Here is a 24,514-nt window from a genome sequence, read left to right as displayed (position 1 = left end):
AAGCTAAGTTAAACGTTGTCAAGTGTTGCTCTTTTGCTAAGTTGTTAAGATACAAGTTAGGTTAAGTCCTGTTAAATGTTATTCCTGTGTTAAATTGTTAAGGCTAAGTTATAAGTTAAGTTATGAGTGAAGTTTAAGCTAAAAGTTAAACATGGTTACATATGAGTGCTGCTGCGCTTATAGGGTGTTTTCTTTTTTATCCTTGCCCTTTCTATCCTTTTGTACACACACACACACACACACACACACATATACCCCTTTGGTAATTCTTGGTTAATTTCTGCTTTAATTTACTAGATTTTGTTTTTCGGTTTGTTGTGTCGCTTTTTCCTTAAGTGTGCCTTAACTGTCTCACAGAAGTAGAGCAAATCTTGCCAATGAACTTTGTTGTGCTGTTGCTTAATATTAAATGTTTGTTTCTGGTGCCCTTGCCAGTGGTTTTTTAAGCAATCTCAAACACTCATTTGTAACACACACCCCCATTGCTGCTCACATGTTCCCAAGCCCATGATTCTGCAGGGGCAGGTATCAAACTTGGTGCTTAGTTTCTAATGTCAGTCTGCAGTAAGATTCCAGCTGCAGCCTCCCAGGTCTTCTTTCCCAGAAGTCGAATACAAATTAGCACCCACTTCTGTACCTTAATTGTTACAGCAGGACATTGTGTGAGATAGTGGCTGTATTTCCCATATGGGAATGTGACCTGAATTAGGTACAACATACTTAAGCAAGGAAACTGCTATTGTAAAAACACCAAGAAGGTTTAGATCAAATCCATACCACATGAGGAAATAAAAATTAAATCTCTTTATTTGGACAATGTTCAGCTGAGCAAACATAAATATAAAAATGTGAGCAGTTGTTTCTGGCTGAAGTTCCTCATCAGCTTGTAGGGTCACTCCTCTGGAATGGCTGAAGTTTCCAAAGATTTTGTAGATTTGGGTATAGTCCACTTATTTTGTAGGTGTCCACATCCAACACTTGGTATCCAATTTAAACAAGTAGAATTGCATTAATACAGCCATCATTTTCTGGATTATTAGTTACTTGGGCATATTTCCCTAGAGAGAAAAGGGAATTACATGTGTACAAAACCTGGAAGCAGTTCTTATAAATTAGATTTTTCTATATCGGCAAATTCAATCAACAAGTCTCTAAAGCACAGGGACTCAAATGCATTTTGAAATCTAAATCTACCTTCTACTGAGCTGCAAACTTATGTTCTCTAAACATTATATTAAAGCTCCTTTTTTATAAATGGATCATTTAGAATTCTGAGATTAAAAAAAACCTCAGGTTTCCTACTGTCCAAGGGAACTCCTCTGTTAAATGAAGTCTGCCTGATCCTATGAAGATCACAGAATCACAGAATATGCTAAGTTGGAAGCGATCTATCAGGATCATTGAGTCCAACTTCTGGTCATGTACAGGACACCCCCAAGAATCACACCATGTGCCTGAAAGCATTGCTCAAATGCCTCTTGAAATCTGTCAGGCTGGTGCTGTGATCACTTCCCTGGGTAGCCTGTTCCACTGCTCAGCCACAGCCTAGGTGAAGAACCTTTTCCCTGATATCAACTTAAACCTCCCTTGACTCAGCTTGGTGCTGTTACCTCCAGTCCTGTCACTGGCCATGAGAGTGAAGAGATCAGGACCTGCCCCTCAGCTTCCCCTTGTGAGGACACTGAAGACCACAGTGACATCTCCCCTCAGTCTCCTCTGCTCTAGGCTAAACAAACCAAATGACCTCAGCCCCTCCTCAAACAGCTTCCCCTCCAGACCCTGCATCATCTTTGTGGCCCTCCTTTGGACACTCCCCAATAGTTTTGTATCTCATTCTATGGCACCCAGAACCGCCCCCAGCACTCGAGGTGAGGCCACCCCAGAGCAGAGCACAGCAGGACAATCCCCACCCTTGCCTGGCTGATGCCTGCCAAGGACACAGGTGGCCCTCGTGGCTGCCAGACTGCTGACCATGTTCAACTTCTCATCAACCAGGGCCTCCACGTTCCTTTCCATGGCACTGCTTTCCAGCCTACTGTTCCCTACTCCATACATACAACCATGGCTGCCCCATCCCAGGTGCAGAATCTGTTAATGAGGCTCCTACATAGAACTTCCACTGCAAGAATAATTCAATTGTTCATGGTACACACGGTAACAGATTTGTGGCATTGCTCAATATGATATACAAGCAAGCAAGCTGAGTCTTTGCTCTGAACTTTATCTAATTTGATTTTGCAAGTGTGAAAGGAAAGCGTAAGATTAACACTTAAAGAACGTATTTTTAGAGTTGCTATTAGTTGCTTCTGCTACAGCCCAAACCTAACTTTTAACAATCCATCAATTATGACTAGAGGACGAGATCTTGACAACACATGATGCAAGGAAGATTAAAAACTTTAAAAAGTAGTTCAGCAGTATAACTAGTTAAATTTACTTACCCCAGATAACTTTGCCCCCTTGTGTCACAAGGCCAAGCTCACTCACGTTCACCTCAATGACAGTACCCTTAGTAATTACTCCCAGCTGTGTATACAAAGGAGATGATGGATTCTTTTTTACACCAAGGATAGGCAGGCAAAAAGTAGCTTTAAGTTCAGGGTGTGTCACATGTGCCTTCTTGAAACGCAAGCCCTGTTGCATAAAGATTGTTAGAATGAGTTAATATTTGCTTTAAACTCTCACAACTGATCTAGTTAAACACTTTGGGAATTATGTCCTCATCTCTATATGTTTAGAAAGACTAGGAAGAATGAAACAACTTAGAATACAGAATGCCATCTGCCTATTGTAGATTGACAGACTTATTTTAAAATCTGGTTAATAAAAAGATAAATCTTTCCATGTATGTTTTCAGGGTGTCAATTTTTAGTAGTTGCCCAACAATAATACTTGTTGCCTTGGACAATTTCTGTTCCATGAAAAAGTATGACAAAATATGAAATACCCATCTCCTAAAGCAGTTTTTCATCTAGTGACCTGCACTTCATATAGGGTCCTTTACCATTATGTACCATAAATTTTTCTGTGTCAAAAAAATCTTTCCAAGGCTGCTGTGTAAGACTGTCAAACTAGCAGTGAAAAACAATTCAATGGGCAGTCTGCACAGTGACTGCTGAGTCCTGTAACGGAACAGGAATGGCTCTTTATATAAAACCAACACTATCTCACTGAATCCAGCTCTTCTGCCTATGTGCTGCCAGGCTAACAGCGCCCGGGCACTGCTCCTGCAGCCGTGTAAGTAAAGGCTGGGCTGGAGGCACAGCTTTTCCCTTCACAGTCACAACCGTGCTTCAAGCTTATTTAAGCCAAAAGGAGGGATTTCTGAAGTCCTAGAACAGAGTGGGCTTCTGCAGTTCGGAGAATCAGTGCAGCTTGAAAAAGACACCTCCATCTTTAAAATATATGTAAAGTATTTTTGATAAAGATTTTCCTACGCTAATTCAAAAGCTCGTAGCTTTAACTGACTGGCATCATCTGAGTTATAGGAATAAAAGCAGGAATTTCAACATAGACTGGGACTGTAGAGGCATCTCCCCACCCTCCATGCTATTAGAGGTTTATATTTTGGCAAGGAAACTAACAGGAATGTTCTATATGAGTAATGATCAAGTGCATAATCACACAAGAAAGTTTCTTTAACACAGAAAATCAAAGCAGTAAGTCAAAAGAATTACTACTTAAATGTTCTTTAAAGCTCTAAAACATTACCATTGGTCGAATGAATCGCTCGTACTTAGGAGGCTTCCTAGTAAAGCCATCTCCAACAAAGCAAACTTTTGTAACCATCCTCTTCCATGCCTTCTTCTTTCTCTTTCCTGTACGAATCACCTTTAAAACTTCTGTTTCTCCTTGCGCACGAACCTTTGGCACAGGCACCTCCCACTTCCCCTGGAAGGAGGGTAAAACAGAAAAAAAAAAGGTCAATATTCTTACCTGTCACATATTTAAATGAAAGGGGAAAAACCAAAGCATAAAATCAAATTTCTGGAAAGCAAAGGGGTAGACCATAGTTGTTATGCAACTCATAGCCACTTACTTTAATTAGCAGTTAAAAGTTCCAAAAATCAAGATACTGCATATGCTCACATTGTTCTAAACTGTTCAGTCACTCAAGATTTCATGTTTTAATCAGTCTTTGCTTGGAGGCTGTTACATAACCTTGGCATCAGCAATATAAAGTGGTTGTTTTTACATGTAATTTTAGGTATCTGAACTTTAATACATTTACTTACAGCTTTTTCCTTTCTTTTTTGTTTGATCATGTTAGAGAGGACCTTGGCCCGGGACTGGCCCTCTCTGTCCAGCAGGTATGCTGGTACAGCTCCTTTGGGTGTCTTTTCATCACTCTTCTGCTTTGTATTTCTCTTCTCATGCATTTTAATGCTGCAAAGAAAGAAAACCAATACTAACAGCACAAGAAAAAAGACTTATTTTTAGATATACCATTTTAACTTAGCCTGTGCCTGCTCAAATTTTCTTTAAGAGGTATTTGTGAAGTATTATGTATTTATATTTAAGGAATAATACTAAATAATTTTCAAGGTAAACTATTAATTTCACTTAATCTTGTCACTTCCTACCAGGACAGGAACACAAGAAAGTCATGCACCTCTTTAAGGAATTTGTGTGACCCAAATCAAACAGCCAAGCACTTTGAGAGAGGGTAGCCTTCCTCTCTGCTGACAAAAAAACCCCATTCTATTCCTCTTCTGAGATTTGATGGCAATGCTTACACATGTGAGGAATGTGTGTTTGCAAGAGGAGCCAAGTTTTTTTAATTCTGAGGTTGTTTACTGAGGGGAAGAAAAGACCCACAAACTAATAACAAGTTAATAAACCCATCACCTTTAAAAGTAGCAGAGGAAAACAACTATCTACACTTTTAAACCAGCAAAAACTACACGGTGGATAGGTATGAAGTTTATTAGCAATGAATGAGACTTAATGATGCCGAGGCAACAAGATAATGCTTGAGCTATGCAAAAAGCTAGAGCTATGCAGAAAGAAGTAGTTACTTTGTAGCAGGGTATGTGAATGAAGCATGTTTTAATAACATGTAAATTTAGCAGAACAAGCTAACCACTGGCTACTTGAGCAAACGATCTTACAGAGCATGTGCAGGAACTGCGGTGAAAAGTTCAAGCCTGTGGAAGACTAAGGAGCCATCATCAAAAACAACCACCAGGAGGCTGGCGACCACCTCATGCGTGCAGAAACCGCCAATGTGCTACACACAAGAGCTCACATAATCATGTAATTAGAAAGTATGTTGCAACATGAAGGCCATGAAAGTGTAATGTGCACATTAAGTAAGAAAAGCAAAAAAGCTAGTGCTGTGGAAAGAACAGACAGGTGAGTTTGTGGTGCTGCTATCCCCCTCACTGCCAGCATCGAATAAACAAAGACCTGCCCTACAGGCTTCACACTACGGAGTACTGTTTTCTTGTCTAGTTTTCAGGCATTATTAACAGCTTTGATTTCAAGTTCCAGATAACAGATAAAATTTACAGAAAAATGCTTTTATCGTCTATGCTCGACACTGCTGTTTATCCTTGCAGACAGGCCTCATCTTCTGCTTAAATACTTTGTATGCTACTGTATATTTGCTATTAACCACTAAAAAATACTGCCTCTTGCTACACTAACACGCAGCTGATCTAAAAGCTCCAGATAATTGCGTTCACTTTTTTTGTCATGATTACAGTAGTCACTGTTACTGCTCATCAACACTTGTCTCAGGAAGTACTCCTAGCAGCAAAATTGTTAACATTCATTTAAAAGAGAGGGACTCTGAAATGTGTCTGCTGCGGCAAAGCCCCCTTCCTTCTACAGCGCGATCTCTATTAAAGACCATAACACGTGACTCAAGCAATAGTGAGCTCTTTGCAGCAATATCAACGCCTTATCTCATCCTTCAAGCGTCAAGATGACGGGACGGTATCAGAAAGGAGGCAGACACTCACGTCTTTTTCATCTGTATCTTCTCGGCATGCCGCTGCTTATGGTACAGCTTCGCCTTCAGCCCGATCATCTTCTTGGCCTTGCGGGACCGCTCGTGTGCCTCCCGGCCCTCCTTCTTCCTCCGCTTCTCGTGGTAGTCCAGCCGATAGCCATAGCGCTTGCGGTGGAGCTCGATGTGCTCGTTCTGCGGCTGTGGGCACAAAGGCAGCGCGCTCAGCGGGCACGGCCCAGGGGCCGGTGACGGCTCCTCCGCCACACGCGGGGAGGCGGCGGCCCGACGGCGGTACCCTCACTGCGGGGCCCACCCGGCCTCCTGCAGCCTCCCGCCCCTCCCCCGCAGCGCCGTTTGCATCCGGCCGCCCGGCCCCGCGCCCCGCGCCCCCGGCTGCCGCATCCCCCAGCGCCGGCTCCCACCATGTCGGCAGCCCCGCGGCCTGCTCCGCGGCGGAAAGGGCGGGCCTGCTGGGAAGTGGCCCCGAATGGAAACGCTTCCGCGCGCCTCTTTGGTTCCTCCCGGCGGTGAGACGGCGGTCCGCGCCCCTCGAGGGCTTCGCGCCGGGCTTGGCGAGGCCAGGGAGAGGGGGAGAAACAGAGCGGGAGTGGTCCAAGAGGCGCTTTTTCTGCCTGGTCTGTCAGGTTGTGGCGGGAGAGCGGAACGCGGGAGGGAGGTGAGGTAGCGGGGGAAGGCAGAAGCAGGTTGCCTTCCGGCGGCTGCGCTGGCCGGGGCAGGTCCGGCGCGGTCCTGGGCTGGGCCGAGGGGGAGGTCCGGGAGCAGAAGGTGACCCGGAGCCGGCGCACGAAACGCCCCGGGGGTTCGGAACGCGGCCAGGAAGGCGGTGTCGCTTTGCAGTGAGCCTCCGGGGGTCGGCCTTTGGCGGGACTCGGCTGGGCTCGGCTTGGAGACTCGTCACGGGCAACGTGAAGGCAGCGCGCCCTTCCCGCTCCCCCGGTCAGCAAACTGCGCCGGCACCACCAGGAGACGTGTGCGGCTCCAAGATGAGAGAGTGGAGGTGAGCGTGTGCTTAGAGTCCTTACTCTGCATTGTGAAACTACTACGAAGCAGAGAGTCACGGGAGCTGGACAGTGATGTCTCCTCAAATAACCAGCAGCCATCTAGGAATGCTTTTGACGCTGCTGCTTTTGGCTATGCTTAAAAGGTCATAGTATTTAATATTTTCTATTGTTTCTGACCTAAACAGGTATTTTGTCTTGCCATCCTTCGTTCTTCAAGACTAGAAAAGCTGTTTGCACCTTGCTCATCGGTAGTCGATGCTCTGGAGCTTATCTGAGAGTGAGTGTAAACTCTAATTTTCGTTATTCTGCTTTAATGTTTCCTGCAGAAATACATTATTTCCATGAGAAATATATTTAGTGTTTGTGGTCGTGCATTTATGCTGCAGTATTAAGGCTTAATAATATTATTATTACGGATCTGACACTGATTTAACTTGCAAAGTAATAACCTGAAAAATATTAACCTGATTTCCCATGAAAAAGAATGAAGTTTTGTGATTGAGTTATGTCAGAGGAACATGGTTAGCGTATTTCCTGTCATCAACATTTTGTACAATGTTTACTTTCCTTGCCAGGGAGCAGCTTTAGAGATGGGGGGCAGAATGTTGAGAATTCTGGAGAAATTTTCAGTGAATGCATTGAAGTCATCAAGTTTGTGCAGTAAGGTGAGCTTTACCTCAGCTTTGATACTTCCTCTGTGAGCAAGGGAAATACTTGTGTTATTCTGAGTAAGGTTTTTGTGATTGATTTGTTGGTTATTGTTTGGGTTTTTTTATCTTTAACAGTTGGCCTCGGGACAATCCATACTTCCATTTTGGAATGGGACTTCAGAATTGGGAATTGAATTTGTAAATTTTGTGTAAATTTTTTGACTGCTTAACTCTTGTCATTGTTAAATTATTTACACAAGTAATTAGACATATTTAAAAATTTTTGGCTATTGAAAAATATATTGATGCTGCCATAAATTTTTACTGATTATCCCAAATATTATTTGAATCAACTTTGGTTTAAACCTCAATGTAGACATCAACTTCAAGCATCTGATTTTAAATAGTTGGTTTTTTGACCTTCTATAAATACCTAGCAACAATATCTGTTCCTGTAGATTTTTTTAGTTTATTTTTCTACAGCTGCCAAAAATGTGGCTACAAAGTACCTCATCGTAACAATTAACATTCTCTATAATTCTTTTTTCTTTCAAGTACATGTATTTCAGAAATACAAAAATGAGAGTTATGGGTGTGACACAGCAAAACTGCAGTCTGAGAAATTACAGTTCTCCACCAGGTATAAGTTTATGTTGTTTTCTTTATAGTAAGGATTAATTTAAAAGTGAATAAAAATAAGAAATTCTTTCTATTTCTGTACACTTTTTGTTTTATTGTATTCTTTTGGTCATTTTTTATAGAATTTAATGCATGAAACATAAATAGAGCACTTAGCTCAAGGACTGAAGAGTTTTGTGTTGCTGCTCTTTTCTCAGTAGATTCACAGTATAAAACCTTTAGAAAGCAATAATAAGCAAAGGTACAGGTTTTAAGAAGTCAGGTCAGTTGTGAAGTATGCTGGAACCCCTCATTAAGGGTTCCTGTAAGATGCTGCTTCAGTGTGTCTCTGATGAGACAGATGATCTGTAGGTGGTGAAGGAATGTTAGCTTAAATGTTGTTGAATTCTGTGTGGCCTATCAAGGATGAACTATACTTTTTTTTTCCTGAAACACAACTTCAATGGCTTGAATAACTGACTTTGGGCTGGTTTCATAAAAAATTACCTTGATAACTTATTTTATAGTTAAGCTATGTGAGAAATAATGTATCTTGCTAGAAAATAGCTTTTAAAGCTTCCCAGTCCCATATTTTCTCAACACAGGTCGGCTTGCCTTTTGTCCCTGAGAATTATGCTGTATAGCTTTAAGGCTTAAAGAAGAAATAACTTTTTAAATTGATTATGTAATCACCAGTTCAGATGAATGTCAGCATTACAGTTGTCTTGAACTGAAGTAGGTGTCTGTAGAGTAAGATGATGATACTTTCCTGTGTTGCCTTTGTTCTGTTTTTTCTAAATTACAGCTGTTTTCTCAACCATTTCTATTTTTTTGAGATGGGGAGAGGTTTATTTAAAATTAGGTTAATTTCTTTAGAAATTTGAGGTGGTAGAGATTACAGATTGTCATGACTTGTGGCTCTGAATCTTTTTGTAAATAAGGTTTTTAGAAGTTTTCTTAAATATATTTCTACATTGGGTTCTGTCTGAAAAGTTTTTTTTTTTTTTTTTTGTTTCCAGGAGATGTTAAGTCTCTGCATTCTGTCATTAATCCTCATATATCCAGGTACCTGAAGCTAGTTTATTGTTGGCATGTAAATTCAGTCAGAACAGTTGATGTGATAAAGAACTGTAGGTTTTTGCCATGCCTATCTGATGTGCATGTTTGATATAAAGTGAGTACTTGCTTACCTTTACCCTTGTGGCATTTCAATAAAGAGTGCCTGCTGGTGGCACAGAGGTCCTGTGTTGTCCCTTGCTTGCACCATCATAACCAAAGCCAGGCTGTTAGGGAAGCTCCAAATCCATGGTATTGCTGGGAGGTGGAGAAGGGGGAAGGATGTCTTGGCAGCTAGACTGCTGCAGTGGGCAGGGCTGTGTGCTTTGTTTTCATGGCACGTTTGATGAGGGCAAGGCAGTTAGGGGCTAAGCTGCCAAAGGAGTGCCTCAGGGCTGAAGTTCCCTTGGAAGGGTACTGTGTACCTGAGGGTGAGGTCAAGGCAGCATTAGTGGTGAACATGGGGGCTGATCACAAGCCTGTGCTGTGCAAAGCAAGCAAAGCAGTTCTGGGAGCTGCGGGTGAGGTACGTCAGGAAGGAAGAGTAGGCTGAACCAGATCCAGGACAGCTTCATGGGAACTTGGGTGTGCTGTATTTGGGGTGTAAAGCATATATATGCAATAGGTTGTTTAGAGCACCAGGTGTCAGGGATTGGGATGGGCAAGAGAGAGGAGGGGCTGTTTCTGTTTGTCAGGAGGGCAGATGGGTGAGCATGATCCCAAGAGGGGGCCTTCCATGAAATGGAGCTTGGAAGCCTGTTGCAACACTGTTCAGTACTACTGATTTGAAGAAAATCCACCATATCAATACTGACATTTTTCAGTGTTAGAGTGTACACTATATCAGATATGCAGCAGAGAAACAATGCTATTAATCTGGTGTGCTGTTCTTGGGGAATATTAACTATACAAATAAGAATTATCACAGGCTTAAAAAATTACTGCACTAACCACAATGTTTTCACTTAATGCAGAATCCGGAACATTGGCATTATGGCCCACATTGATGCAGGCAAAACTACAACAACAGAGAGAATGCTGTATTATTCTGGATATATAAGAACACTTGGAGGTTAGAAATGCTTTTTGTATTTCAATAGGTTTAAGAAATTTATAGTGTACAATTACGTGCAGTACAGTTGCTGATGGAATACCTCATGTAAGAGGCAGTTGTTCCAAAGTTGTGCTGCAGTTTAATTGAATTTGATGTTCCTTTTTGCACTATGGCAGTTTTGATTTCAGATATCATAGGTTGATATTTTTCTTTTACTTTCAGCATGTTGTTTTATTTAACATTTAATTGCGGAATCTCCTTATTTTGCTGGTTGCTAATTGGCCATTCTGGTAAAGGAGTTTGTTGAGTTCTCTTTTGACCTGTGAAGAGGGCAGAGTAAGAAAAAGTATCCATTTCTTTTGAAAGCCATGACACAGAAAGACTTCTTTGCTACAGCAAGTTTAATAGAATTCTTCAAGAGTGAAATGGTCACAGCAGCCTCTGTGTGTGTTTTGTTTTGACATTTTAAGTTTTATACCCTGTTCTCAACTGTATATGACTGATAGAAGATGTTCAGCTTGTCAAGCAGTTGAACTTGGGATCCCACTAATTTAAAAATATGAACTGCTTCTCTTGTTATTAAAAAGTAAGCAAAGCCCAACCTCTTACTTGGTGGTTTGTTTGTTTGTACTTTACTTTTGACTTAATTACCTTTTGATTACCAAATTTCAAAATGTCAGTCACATTCCATGCAGTGAGTGCAGCCAGGTTTTTTAAAGTTGTAGTTTGTTCATGATTTTGGACTTTGTTTAGTTTCTAGGATGCACATGGTGCTACTGGGATTAAGAAGAACAACAAAAAAGTTGTTGGAATAGCTTGTCTTTCACTTGCAGGGCATTTATTCCTAGGAAAGGAAGCCTGGGTAAATAACCTGGCATTGTAATGTTTTCAAAAAGGCTAATTTTCATAGCTTATATATATATATATTTTTATTTTTTTTTATATATATGTGTAAGAGAGACTATTTCCAATTCTCTCTTGACATCTCTATTCAAAGATGATTTCAGATTTTGAGTTGATTACCTACCCAGTCCTGGTTTCTGTTTGCAGATGTTGATGATGGAGACACAGTGACAGATTTTATGGCACAAGAGCGAGAACGTGGTATTACCATTCAGTCTGCTGCTGTTACATTTGACTGGAAGGACTACAGAATCAATCTGATTGACACCCCAGGTATTGTTCTTTAGTTGCACTCATGTTATTAAGGGAGAGAGGGTGAGGTGGAGTGTCACAGAGCATCTTTGTCTTAAATGTGGTGCAAAATTTAATTGGTTTAAAAGTTGTTTTGACTTTATTTGAAAGAAAAAAAATGTTGTTTAAATGTGTGAGGACCTATTGATGGTACCTGTTTGAATTATGATGGTATAAAAGGAAGATTGTTTTTTAGGCCATGTGGACTTTACAGTGGAAGTTGAACGTTGTTTGAGAGTCCTAGATGGAGCAGTAGCGGTATTTGATGCTTCAGCTGGTGTTGAGGTAAAATCAACTGTTATATTTGTGTGTGTGTGTGTATGCAGTCTGTCATGGTAAAGGGGAGAGATTTTCTCAAACCATTTGTGTTTGATTACTCTTTCAGTTCTATTATGGGGACCCAGGGACCCTTCACTGAACAATCCACTGGATGAGAGTGTGGTTCAACTACCTTGTTCAGGGTCATATGCAAACAGAAAGACACCCTTCTAAAGGATCCTTAATTGGTCTGTAGGTGCCTCAGGAAAGATGCAAGGAGACATGCCAACAGGTTAAGAGGGACCCTGGGCATTCACAGTGCAGTATGTTACCTGCTGCTAGCAACCGTTAGCACCCTTAAAGGACTAAGACTTAACAGTTTATGGAATAGCACTCCTCATTAATGTAATTGAAAACTGTGACAGGTTAAGGTTTGAAGACATCTAGTGATAGCATTTGGCTGCAAAAGTGTCTTCAAAGCAGTATACTAACCAGCTCTAATCCCTAACCAAATCTGGCTTGAGGTAGTCATTCAGCATGGATAGAGTACAGTTCTTACCCAATAGATGTCGCTGTAGGAATGAAGACAAGTTCAGCCTGTTGTCTGATCCCAAAAGTTCCCAGGAGCCAACTTCTCCCCATTTTTAATTTATTTTAATACTATTCATGCATCATGTTCAGTGGGGGTGGTCGTACCTTCTAGCTGGGTAATATCACTGTTACATCTAACATCACCTTTAAGATGGAGGTGTATGTCTGTGATCTTGCCACAGTTCCTGGTTCAACAGCAAGAAGTCTTATTTTTTAATCCGTTGGTTGACAGCTGCTGTGTGGCTTACCAGCTACAAGGTATCATTGAGTTCCCCTTCTTGCAAGGATTTAAACAGAACCTGGACACAGTGTCTTCACTCTGCTCAGCATGTATTGTGTGGGAAGTCAGGCATGCTGACCACATCCTATCTGGGGAATAGCAACTGCATCTCGCCTGTAGTTTCCACACTTACAAATTCTCCTAGAGGGTGAATGTGCCTTCCCAGTTTTCTCTGATTTTACCTCCAGTCACTCAGTTACTTTTCCTGCAGTGTTTAATGACTTTAATCAGGCAGAAATAATGTACAGAGATTTTTCTCTGTATTAGCTCTCTCAATGCTTTTATAAAAATTCAGCTTCAGGAAGCTGAGCATTTAATTTTAAATCATGTAGTGCACAGGAATTTCCGTGGTAACGAACAGCAAGTGTGATTATAAGTTTGGAATGGTTTTGTTATTTTGTTACTGTCTTTTACAACTGTTGATTGAGGTGAATGCTTCTGACTAGCTCCACAAATGGAATGAAATTAATATAGGCCAATTTCTCATTTTCACATTTCATGTAGAAAATACATAATTTTCAGGCAGGTTTTCTGCCTCCCCAGTGGCCTTTTTAATAGAGCGCAGAAAAGGTGGAGGCAAGCTAGAACTGAACTTTTTACAGCATGAAATGTTTCAGTAGTTCAATCCTGTAGAAGAGTTACATGTGAAATCCCTTGTGCATGGGACATAGGTTTTTCCTGGATGAGGGATGAGCGAACTCTTAATCACTATAAGTCACATTATTTAACTTCCTACTGGAAAACATTTAGGTGCCATTAAATATGAACCTGAACTGAGTAATAGCCTCCACCCTCAAAAACAAAGCAATTAGATCTTTTTGTTTTTTTTCTAAAACTCTGTAGCAAATTCTTGCATTATTCATTGTAGTGGCAAGAGCCTGTTACTGAATCTGAACTGATGTTTCTATATACCTGCTTTAATTTTGAAATAAAAATACATATGATAAATGGCCCAGCAGTGCACAAATTACTGTTAAAACCACTGTAGTTTTTAGTGTTGTATGTGTTGCCACAGAAATGCTTGCCTGTGTGTGCCTAAGTAATTTGGCAGTAAAGCATAAAGTCACTACATTACAGAGTTTTCCCCATATATGCCCCCCCTAATGCTTAGTATATCTTCACATTCCCTTGCCACTATGCCTGCATGCCCTTAGTGCAGAAAAGGAAATGACAACAGCTGAGAGACAAGACAAAGCTGCTTTTGGAGTTCACCTGTGATGCTAGATATGGGATTGTCACAATAGACAGCACAGTTCCCTTCTCTACTCTCAACTCAGACCTTCAGTGGTGTTGGGGAGCATGTAGTGCAGCTGTTGACACTAATGTTTCCATTTTGTGTTTTGCTTTAGGCACAAACTTTGACAGTCTGGAGACAAGCGGACAAACACCAGATACCAAGAATTTGCTTTTTAAACAAGATGGACAAAAGCAGGGCAAGGTATTCAGGCAGTTGTTTTAATCATTGTTAAGGAGCTTAAAAGAGCATGTCTATCATTTTCCATTAAGCATAGAGCAACCCAATTATGTTAATACTATATACTTCTTTGGTTATGGAAATGCATATTGTATAATTCTAGGAGTAATTTTTGCAGTAAATAGGGAATGGTGAGCCTATCATACTAATATCATAAAGTTTTGTTTAACTTAGTATCTTTTTCTGTAGTTTTACGTATGCTGTCGAGAGCATCAAACAAAAGTTGAAGACAAAACCTTTACTGTTACAGGTAAGCTTAGAAATTAAATGCTTGTTTTGTTTCTTTTGAACGGAACTACTTTCTTAATTTTTTTGCATCTGTCTAAAGTCTCTGTTTGATTTGCAGGTGCCTATTGGGGAAGCCAAGACCTTCAGAGGACTGGTTGATGTTGTGACTAAGGAGCAAATAATTTGGAAACCTACTTCTGATGTGGATGATGGAAAAAATTTTGAGCGAAAGCTGCTGCTGGAGACTGATGATCCAAACCTGTTCCAAGAAGTCCAGGATGCAAGAAATACCTTAATAGAACAAGTAAAGTTCTAAAGTAAATACATAATATATTTAAAACCATTACTCAGAGCAGTAGGAAAAGTAGGCTGAAAGAGACCTCTGGAAGTGTCTGGTTAAGTGATCTGCCTAAAGCATTAGGTTGACTTGTTCAGGCTTGTTCAGTTGAGTTTTCAAGTCAAAGGATGATGATTCTCTGTAGGCAGCCTGTCCCAGTGCTTGACCATAATGTCTTTATGTCCAGTGGGATTTTACTGTGGTGCAAGCTGGGACTGCCATGCTGGTGCTTTCCTTGTGTACCTCTGAGGAGAATCTGGTTCTGTTTTCCCTGAAGCAGGGCCACTACTGCTAGTTCAAATAGTAAGAGACAGTGTTTGCATCCTGATTTAGCTTCTCCAAGCCAGACATACCCATCTCTCTGGGCCTACAGCTGCGCTCCAGCCCCATTAGTGGTTTTCCAATGGAGTTCCTACAATTTGTCTGTCTCTTTTGTGCTGGGGAAGCTAAAAGCAGACGGTGTTTGTAGTGTCTTAGATGCCAAAATATATTTGGTACATTGGCATGAAACATGACAGATGTGACTTGAAACCTGCAGAGTATCCATACTCTTCTGAAATGACAGCTAAAAGCTGGATGGGATGTTGCAGCCTGGTCAAAATGGCACTAAATGCTGTATTAGAAGCAGCTCAATGCAATAATAAATCGATCCTTTTTGTTGGAAGGGCTGCCTTCCACAAAACTTTGAATAACATTGTGCAAGTGCATAGACAGATTATGGTAGCTCTGTTTCCTTTGAGATTGGAGAGATCTATTTTATATTGCTCTAAGTTCAGTAGAACATATACACAATCTGGTTTTCAAACTTAGTAGGTTTTGAAATGGCAGTATTAATACCCAGCCTTTTTTCTTAAGAAATGTCTTGTCAGGTAGAAAGGTTTGTAAGAAGTGTTGGTTTTTTCCCCTTTGTTTTCTGGGCCCTTCCTGAAGGAGGAAGGGGTGTACCAGTAGTGTGATAATTGAGATAACCTTGTATTTGTAAAACATTTTTTGAAATGCTTTCTATGCTGTTAATATTCCTTATCAAAACCCTGTAAATTGTAGCATTTTGAATACTGGCCATTTTGCACACGTTACTTTCACTTAATTAAATGAACTATTTCCTTTATCTCTTGTGTTTTAACTGTTAACTTGATAAGACTTCTAGTTGCTTATGAAGGATTTATTTCAAAATTTGGCCAATTGGTGTGTAGCTAATAGAGAGGGCAAAGTGCTTTCCTGTGCTTGGGTATCCTGAATCTGTGACAGTGCAGGGATGTATGTTAGATGTTTAAGGAGTTAAGTTACATGTCAAGCTAACTGGTACAAGTTGAAAACAGAGACATGCTCTTGGACCTACAAACCCTTGACATGAAGAAGGCCAAAATACTATGATGCTTGTCTGTTTTTTCCAGCTCAGTATTTGTTGGCTTGTAAAGGTTGCTTGCTGCTTACTTCAGGCTTCCCTGGGTTTTTTTCTCCATCTTTTCTTGAAGCCTTAATTTCCATAATTTTATATGATCTGAGTTTATAGTTGCTGATGTCTTTAAAGGCTTTGTTTCTGCTCTGTTTAGCTATATATTCTAAGTGAGTAAGATATGTAACTTTTCTGTGAAACTGCTGTATGCCAAATAATAAAGAACTATTCTGTTGAAGGTTGCAGATCTGGATGATGAATTTGCTGAACTGGTTCTAGGAGAAAATAGTGAAAATTTTGACTTAATACCAACTGACAAGGTATTTTTTACATTTACAAGTGTTACTAGTTCTTATTGCAAGGGTTTGGGTTATTCTTCCTTTGACACGTGCAAATTATGATTTTGCAGGTTTTTCAATAAGATGAGATCACACCATCTTACGCAGTAAATTAACAGTAGTGTGGATATAGAACAATATATTCAGAGTTAGTAGGAATTTTATAAAGATATGCTATGATTCTTAGGCATGCTAGGCTTTATTTTAAAAGTTGGGTATATTTATTTAGGAAGGTGGGGTTTTCTTTTTTTTTTGAAAGTTAGACTGCTACAAAAGAGTTTAGGGAAAGGTGAATGGAACTTTCAGGTAGACTCTGTGCAGTTCGTGACTGAGCTGCTGATTCTCACTAACAAAAATAGCATCTCAGCTACTTTGAAATGGTTGGATCTTTAGATACTGCATATTGAAAGCAGTGAGTTACAACATACTGAATTCAAAGGATTGTTATAACAAGAACAGCAGCAGATTTGTGTGAAACGTTTAGAAATCTTAAAACCAGTGTCTTCTATTTTAGCATCTAAATGTTTGGATTTATGGTTTGGAGCTTGCTAAAAGCAGTGAAAGGATTTTGGATGAGTGATGTTGTATTTACAAACGTACTTTTTAGCTTTTTGGAGATTGGTTAGCAGTATCTAATAGCTGGAGTGAAACTAAATTGTAGATCAAGTATTAACAGAAAATAATTGGTTTTTTGCAGCTGCAGTCTGCTATCCGCAGAATCACGCTAGCTCAGAAGGCTGTCCCTGTCCTCTGTGGCAGTGCGCTGAAGAACAAAGGGGTGCAGCCATTACTGGATGCTATTACTTTGTACCTGCCTGCACCTAATGAGCGTTCATATGAGTTTCTGTAAGTACAGGTAGAAAACGAAATTCAGAAAATAGAAGAAAAGATAAGTAGGAAAACACAAAAGGAGAAAATGAAATATATTAACAAAGCATTCATATTTTTGAAAAATATTTACTGTCTTTAGGTATTACATAATAGTAGAGATGTGTGGACAGAAAAATATACCTGAGTACTGAACTTGTTTTGGTTAGTTCTACTGGAATTGGATGCATTTATCTCCAACTGTCAAACTTGCACTTTGGAGTTCTTTAGTCTTTTTTTAATCTGAGGACATTGTCATTTCACAAAAACATGATCTAAGAATCCTGCTTAGTATTGTCTGAATCACAGAACATCTTACATACCATGTCCTATTGGAGGTGGAACTGCTTAGATTATTATTTTTTGGTACAAATTACAATTTTTGAAAATCTGCGTCCACTAACATTGCAGTAAGAAGCATATCACCTCTTAAACGAGTGAAAATTTAGATAAATGTGTGTGTGAGTGGATTAATCCTACAAGTATGCTTTTTGTTGTGCTTTTTATTTTGCAGACAGTGGTACAAGGATGACCTGTGTGCCCTGGCATTCAAAGTTCTTCATGATAAATGTCGTGGACCACTAGTTTTTGTTCGTGTTTACTCAGGTTCATTGAAACCTCAGTCAGCTGTATATAATATTAACAAAAGTTGCACGTGAGTAAGATAGAGGTGTGGTTCAATGTAGTATAGGAATGCCTGTTAAAGTCCTGAGTAACAGAGAATTTAACTTTCAGAGAGAGAATGAGCCGGCTGCTCCTGCCTTTTGCTGATCAGCAGATTGAAATACCATCACTAATGCCTGGCAACATTGCTCTGACTGTTGGGTTAAAACAGGTAATGAAAAATACAGATACTGTAAAGGAGCTTGTTTCACTAGTGTGCTTTCTACTTCTATGATATCATATCTCTCATGTTCTTGATTATGGTGACATATGTAAACTTGCTTTATTTGAAGTGCATTTAGATGTACTTCCTCCTAAAATTAAATATCACAGTCTACAAATATCGGTAATTGCCCTGGAAACTGCAGTGCTGATTGGAAAGTACTGAAAGCTGAAGGTGTATTTTGTTAGGGTTGGGCTCATATTAATACTGTAACTCTTAAAATACAGTGTAATATCACGAAGAGACCTCCTGTGGGGAAGGGGAATGATGGTCTGAATTGGTTACCCAAAAGGAACAGTTTCAAGTTCAAATAAATGTTTTGTGCTTGGTTCTATTAGTTTAATAATTTCTTACTGTCTGAATAGGCTGCATGAATCTCATTTACACAGATTTTCTAAAATGTAACCAGCTTTGGCATACATTTTGAGTTTGGGGTTGTTTTTTTTTTCACATCACTTCCTATGTTGATCTGTAGAGTGCCACTGGAGATACCATAGTGTCATCAAAGGCTTCAGCTGTTGCTGCAGCACGCCGAGCTGGAAGGGATGCTGGGGAAAAGAAGAGGTCTGGGAGTGGTGTAGACAGTCTTCTGCTGGCAGGTGTTGAGATCCCTGAGCCTGTCTTCTTCTGTACCATTGAACCGCCTTCAATGGCCAGACAACAAGGTACGATGCAGCCACCTAACTGGATGAGTGAGTTGAACAAACTTAACAGCCCAGTGATCTAGTATTGTTCTTTCTGGTGTTTTTTATACTGAGGGTATACTTCAGATCATGATTGTCCATATCCTTTGCTATAACTGCATCAAGCAGTAGTGGTACTACTACTTTTCTAGTTTTTGTGTCTCGAAAAGTAGTAGTTCTTCATTTAGAAATAGAAGGATGCAGGTACTTACTCCAAGTTTTGCTGCAGTTACAGTGGTGGGCTGTACATAGTGTCCTGAGTACAAATATGACATGTGGGGTTTTTTTCAGCTGGCACTCTCAGTTTTACTCTATAAAGTCTTTATATACCAAGAATTCTCTGTGTCTAGTTAGGGTTCATCTTTGCATCCTTACAGTCCTGTAATCTTACTGTCTTTCTCAAACGTACCTGTACCAGATGGCTTGGTAATATGACTCTTTTTGGAAATACCCTTTAAATTCTGTATCTTTGTTCTAACAAAGCTGAGCTTGTTTGAGAGTGAAGAGGAGGAGGGGAAGTACCAGTGTAGTGTGACAGAATGGAGTGAGGTAGAAAACAGATTTGGAGCAACATGTCTGCAGGCTGAGCCACTGGGTTATAAGGTGTTACTGATTTTGTGGTGTTTGGATGTTTTAGTTTGCTTTTGTTTGTTTACTTTTGTGGCGTTTTCGCCCAAAGACTGTAAGGTATGATGAATGCAGTCTTAGCTCTTAGTTCATCATTCTACTGCTTTCCTCAGCATTTAAGATAATGGGGAATCAGAAAAAAACCCAAAACCATGTATAAAAAATTATTTACATTTTCATTTGGACCATTTCTTGTTATCTTGAAGTACTTAGGTAAATCATGTAACAGTTGACATTTCTCTTATCAGTTATTTACTGGCTTCATTAATAATTTGTAGGTTCCAGTCTGTCTTCATAGAAACACAAAATATCACTCTGAAAATAGCATGTATAATAATTAAATTCAAGCACTTTGTAGCACAGTTAATTTGGGGGATAAAATTAGAAGTTGCTGGTTACTTGTAATTTGACCTGAATTTTTTTGTCAAAATCTATGCTCCCCTAGGATTCTTTTGCTTGTTTTGAGGAAAGTGATATTTAGGCACTTACTCTGATCTTCAAATTACTGAATTCGCTTCAGATAAAATGTTTGATATTTCTGTACAGACTTGGATAATGCATTGAGCTGCCTTCAGCGTGAAGATCCAAGTTTAAAAGTGAAGCCAGATCCTGACACAGGACAAGTAAGATGAATCTTCTATTGCTCATCTTATAACATTATTTTAGAACATTAAGACCACACTTTAGTTAGTTCATTTGCATATTGAGGTGTTCTTGATTAAAAAGGACTCTCTGAATGTTCCTATGTGTATGAAACTAAAATAGAGTCTTTGGCACTTGTGCTTTACAGAACAGAGGAAGTCAGCCCATGCTCTGCATGTTTTTGACAATTCTGTATTTAAAAGGTTTGAATTATGTAGTCTTTAAGGTTAGGTAAGATTACCATTTTATGATGAGCACAGTACTGGCAACAACACTCTCACTAAAATGGTTTTTATGTTAGATGACTTAGAGCAATATCTAGGGATTTACAATGTCTTAGAATTTGAAGTATTACGGCCGTTTGAATTAGAAGCATTTTTAAGAGACAATTTGAAGCATGCAAGTCATTGCTTAAAGAATTTGTATTAAAACCTGAGTTTTACATGTTTTTCCACTTCTCTCTTAATTATCTTCTCACCAGACTATCCTCTGTGGCATGGGAGAGCTACACATAGAAATTATTCATGACCGAATCAAACGTGAATATGGAATTGAGACTTACTTGGGACCTCTTCAAATAGCATACCGAGAAACCATCTTAAATGCTGCCCAAGCTACAGGTAAAATGAGTGAATGCAAGGCACATCTTGTTTCTGGTTTTCTAGCTTGATTTACTTTAAATGACACATGAGTAGCTTTCAGATGAATTTTATGTATTATTTTTTTCCTCCCCCTGCAGATATATTGGACAAAACAGTAGGTGATAAACGACACTGTGTAACTGCAGAGATAGAGGTGAGGCCCACATCAGGAGAAGGGGCAGCAACAAAACCCATCATCAGCTATGCTGAGAATGTCAGTGAAGTACTGCCCAAAGAACTCCAAGGAGCTATAGAAAATGGAATCACAAATTCATGCATTCAAGGTAAAGAAAATGTTATGTCAGCTATACTGGTCTAACATTTTTGTAAGAATCCATTTTTTGGAAGGAAAAACTGCTTGGTAGCTTGAAAAAAAGATAGTACATAAACGTACAACTGATGTATATGTAAGGTACAAAGGAAAATTACAAAAACTACAAAAAATTCTACTACAAAAATTGGCAAATGTCTTTTTTTCTTTGCCTGGAATGGAAATCAGCATGCCTTTGGTTTGCTTTTAAGGTTGTTGTCTTCTCAGTCACTCAACAGTGAGCTTGGAATTACTTTGATTTATTTTTTAATGTGGTTTAAGAGATAAGACATTTACTTCATGACATCATGTAAACCATAGTGATATAACAGAAATGGTTTCATAGGCCAGCATGTATTACACTTCTATTACTGTTACTAATGCATTTTTTTTATTTTCAAATACGCTAAATCCATGAGTTTTCAGTAAAAAGCTTTACCTAATTGGAAAGTCTGTTTTCTAAAGGATTAAAGTGCCCTTGAATAAATTAAAAGTGTCCTTGACTTTTAATTAAAAATAGGAAGTCTTATGTAACTTGTGGACAAAAAACTGCCTTACAGTAAAATCAGTAGGTTGTGGATTAACAAAGGAGAATTTAAGAACCAGCATGAAGTGATTTTTCGTATTTGTTCTGTGGAATTCGAAAGCATCTCCCATCTTTGGCTGCAGAATGTCTTAACCATGTGCTTTCGTTATGCTTCTTGAAGAAACTTCAGAACTGTACTGTCTCCAGACTAAAATTGATGCCATTAAGTGCTTTAAAAAAATAAAAATACCTGGCCATGTTCTCCGTTAAAAAAAAGTGATGTTTCTTTTCTCAGATGTAGTTCAGGCCTCATATGTAGTCTAAGACAGTTTGGTCTAGTTGAGAGTCCTGGGTTGGAGGTAATCTGCCTTAGGACACTAGTTTATCCTTTATGGAATTGAATTACCCCTGGAATTTTGGTTATGTGTTAGTATCAGGCACTGTGGAAAATACAGAAAATATTCTGTCTTCTGGTTAAGCAAAAGGTTTCCCTGCTTTCTCAAACAATGTCTTGTTCAAGAGACTTGCTTTAGAAAATATAATGTATTTAAAAATAACTTTTTGGTAATGGTTGTCTGGATGAGTATATTCAGGAGCTTCCGGTTCAGAAAATTATCTATGCTTTTGGTAAAGAGAGTTAAGAAGGTATCAGTCTGCATTCCTTTGTCTCTTTGGGTAAAGTTAGGTAATGACAAAACCTCTAAATGAGGAACATGACCAGTAGCCACACCCTGGGGAGAGGACAGGAAAGGAAAGAGCAAAGAGGAAGTGAGAAACTTCAAGTTAATTCTGAAAATTTTTTGCACATGTCTTAATATTCTGAAAACAAATGAGCTTGGTTTTTTTTTTCCCCCCCTTTTATCTCTTCTTCATGGCCCTACCCAGGACCTCTGCTTGGATTCCCAGTTCAAGATATAGATGTGACAGTGCAATCACTGACAGTGCACCCAGACACCTCGCACACAATGGTATCAGCCTGCGTCTCCCGTTGCTTGCAAAAGGTACAGTGAAACTGTAAGCTTCTCTGAACACAGGAGCATGATCTGCTGGGAGAATACATGTGTATCAATATCTGGTCATTGTTCCTCTTTGAATGTCCTAGGAATGCCCGTGCTGGGGAATTTACAGCTTTTGCAAGTAGAGAGTTTGAGTCAGCTTCAGTGATACAATTACTTATGTCATTTTTATTTTAAAAAAGCCCATAGGAGTACATCAGCATAACTTCCTTCCTTTCCTTGTAGGCTTTGAAAAAAGCTGGTATACAAATACTGGAGCCCCTGATGAACCTAGAAATCACAGTAAGTGAAGATCATCTCAGCGCAGCTCTTGCTGATCTTGCACAGCGGAGAGGTAATATTCAGGAAATCCAGTCTCGTCAAGACAACAGAGTTGTGGTTGCTGCTGTTCCACTAGCAGAAATGATGGTATGTGATTACCTTACCAATGATAAAACTGATCTTTTTTATATGCTTTAAGATATTTGGCTTCAGTTTACTTTTCCTTAGTTATGGATAAGTAAATTTAGAATGGATTTTTTAAATTGCATTTTAATTATTGAAGGTCAGAAGGAAGTGTCCTCAAATTGAGTAGCTTTCTTTTATGTCAAATTTATGCCAAATTGCTAAACCAGCACGTATTCAGCTGCAAGCTAGAGAACTAGTAAATACTAGTAGAGCAGGTTTTATGGAGAACAGTTTTTAAAAAAGATTATTACTGACTCATGCATGTGTTGCAATTCTAATACAGTAGTATTGGAAAGTTCACTTACTAAGTTAACTTACTAGTACACTGCAGTATACTTCTGACACTTTTTTCTTCTCTCTCTGTGGTCTAAGCAGCTTCCTGTTCTAACTATATTCTCCATTTTGTCCAGGGCTACTCAACAGTTTTGCGTTCTCTAACATCAGGCTCAGCAACCTTCACATTGGAGCTTGCCAGTTATCAAGCCCTGAGCAGTCAAGAGCAAAGTGCACTTCTTCAGAGGAGGATGGGGTTGGTGTGATCTTTAGTCTCTAGGAACAGTGTTTTCTGTCCTCCTGTTAAATATTTTCGTATGTACGCCAGTGTGTTCGTCTGGGACCAACTGGTGATGGCAAATGATGAGTTAGCAGCTGTATGAACAGACTGCTTTTAACTGTCCAGGGAGGAAGGTTCAAGAGACTCTGCTCTGCTGGCATAACCTCATGATTGCAAAGCAGCGATGCAACCACAAATTGCTGCTCTGCAAATTCTTATCTTGTACATTTGTAACGAGAAGTGATGCAAATTGTCTTCACAGAAATGAGCACTAAGTCTACCTTAATGTGCCACTGGGACTGTTTTCCTGATCTAGTAAATAAAGTTTGTGGAAGTTTTGTTTATCACTGAAATAACTTTACAGTTTTGGCACTCTGTATTTTGATTTGTTTTCAGCTGTACAAAGGATCTGGTTATTAAGCACTTTATATTGTACAACTTACAGGTATTACTTCTACTGGTAGAAACCAGTTATGAGTCAGAGTTCACGACTGGGTGTAATTTTTACCCAAGTTTATCAAGTAAGAAATGGATACTTCTGCAAATCAAGTAGGATCTGTGCAAAAAAAAAAAAAAAGAAAGGCAGTTTTTCCAGGACTAATTCCTACCTACCACCCTGCAGTATATTAAGAATGGATTTGTTTGTTTATATACCTTTTGGAATTAGTAAATTAAACTGTAATGGTTCTGATTTGCTATGGTTTGCAATTATCTGGTTACCTAGAAAAGGGGCAAGTGATACTTTGAAATAAAAAAGATAGTTTGCTCCGAATTTAAATAATGTCTTAGCTTTATTTTCTTCAACCTTAGAGAGTATGGAATTAGTGACTCTATCAAGTTTGATGATTTCACAGTGAAGAATCC

The 24,514-nt window shown here is 39.3% G+C and overlaps 2 protein-coding genes across 2 annotated transcripts; one reads left to right on the top strand and one right to left on the bottom strand.

The window, feature by feature from the left end:
* Nucleotides 1–788: 788 nt before the first annotated feature.
* NSA2 (NSA2 ribosome biogenesis factor) lies at nucleotides 789–6,744 on the bottom strand. The gene is made up of 6 exons (XM_030969521.1): nucleotides 6,379–6,744; nucleotides 5,967–6,154; nucleotides 4,236–4,386; nucleotides 3,712–3,891; nucleotides 2,442–2,634; nucleotides 789–1,058 (listed from the first exon to the last, which is right to left on the bottom strand). Exons 1-6 carry the CDS (start codon nucleotides 6,379–6,381, stop codon nucleotides 991–993), a joined length of 783 nt encoding a protein of 260 aa, XP_030825381.1. The 5' UTR covers nucleotides 6,382–6,744; the 3' UTR covers nucleotides 789–990.
* GFM2 (G elongation factor mitochondrial 2) lies at nucleotides 6,472–24,428 on the top strand. Its single transcript, XM_030969514.1, has 22 exons — nucleotides 6,472–6,974; nucleotides 7,164–7,255; nucleotides 7,554–7,643; nucleotides 8,184–8,268; nucleotides 9,266–9,311; nucleotides 10,277–10,374; nucleotides 11,407–11,532; nucleotides 11,747–11,835; nucleotides 14,029–14,117; nucleotides 14,343–14,403; nucleotides 14,500–14,685; nucleotides 16,354–16,434; nucleotides 17,150–17,298; nucleotides 17,834–17,974; nucleotides 18,055–18,154; nucleotides 18,681–18,870; nucleotides 20,062–20,138; nucleotides 20,639–20,777; nucleotides 20,897–21,082; nucleotides 22,520–22,635; nucleotides 22,876–23,058; nucleotides 23,508–24,428. Exons 3-22 carry the CDS (start codon nucleotides 7,569–7,571, stop codon nucleotides 23,634–23,636), a joined length of 2,346 nt encoding a protein of 781 aa, XP_030825374.1. The 5' UTR covers nucleotides 6,472–6,974; nucleotides 7,164–7,255; nucleotides 7,554–7,568; the 3' UTR covers nucleotides 23,637–24,428.
* Nucleotides 24,429–24,514: the final 86 nt, after the last annotated feature.

Source organism: Camarhynchus parvulus, chromosome Z, assembly GCF_901933205.1.
Source record: "Camarhynchus parvulus chromosome Z, STF_HiC, whole genome shotgun sequence".
In the NCBI taxonomy this organism is placed as follows: Eukaryota; Metazoa; Chordata; class Aves; order Passeriformes; family Thraupidae; genus Camarhynchus; species Camarhynchus parvulus.
This window is presented reverse-complemented; position numbering and strand designations above follow the sequence as displayed.

Bases quoted from the DNA above. Each gene is read 5' to 3' on its own strand.
- NSA2 (XM_030969521.1), bottom strand. The intron at 4,387-5,966 runs GTGAGTGTCTGC...CTTTCTTTGCAG, and splicing joins AAGATACAGATGAAAAAGAC to CATTAAAATGCATGAGAAGA. The intron at 3,892-4,235 runs GTAAGTAAATGT...CCCTCCTTCCAG, and splicing joins AAAAAAGAAAGGAAAAAGCT to GGGAAGTGGGAGGTGCCTGT.
- GFM2 (XM_030969514.1), top strand. From the start codon at position 7,569: ATGGGGGGCAGAATGTTGAGAATTCTGGAGAAATTTTCAGTGAATGCA. The intron at 21,083-22,519 runs GTAAAGAAAATG...GGCCCTACCCAG, and splicing joins CACAAATTCATGCATTCAAG to GACCTCTGCTTGGATTCCCA. The intron at 22,636-22,875 runs GTACAGTGAAAC...CTTTCCTTGTAG, and splicing joins TCTCCCGTTGCTTGCAAAAG to GCTTTGAAAAAAGCTGGTAT.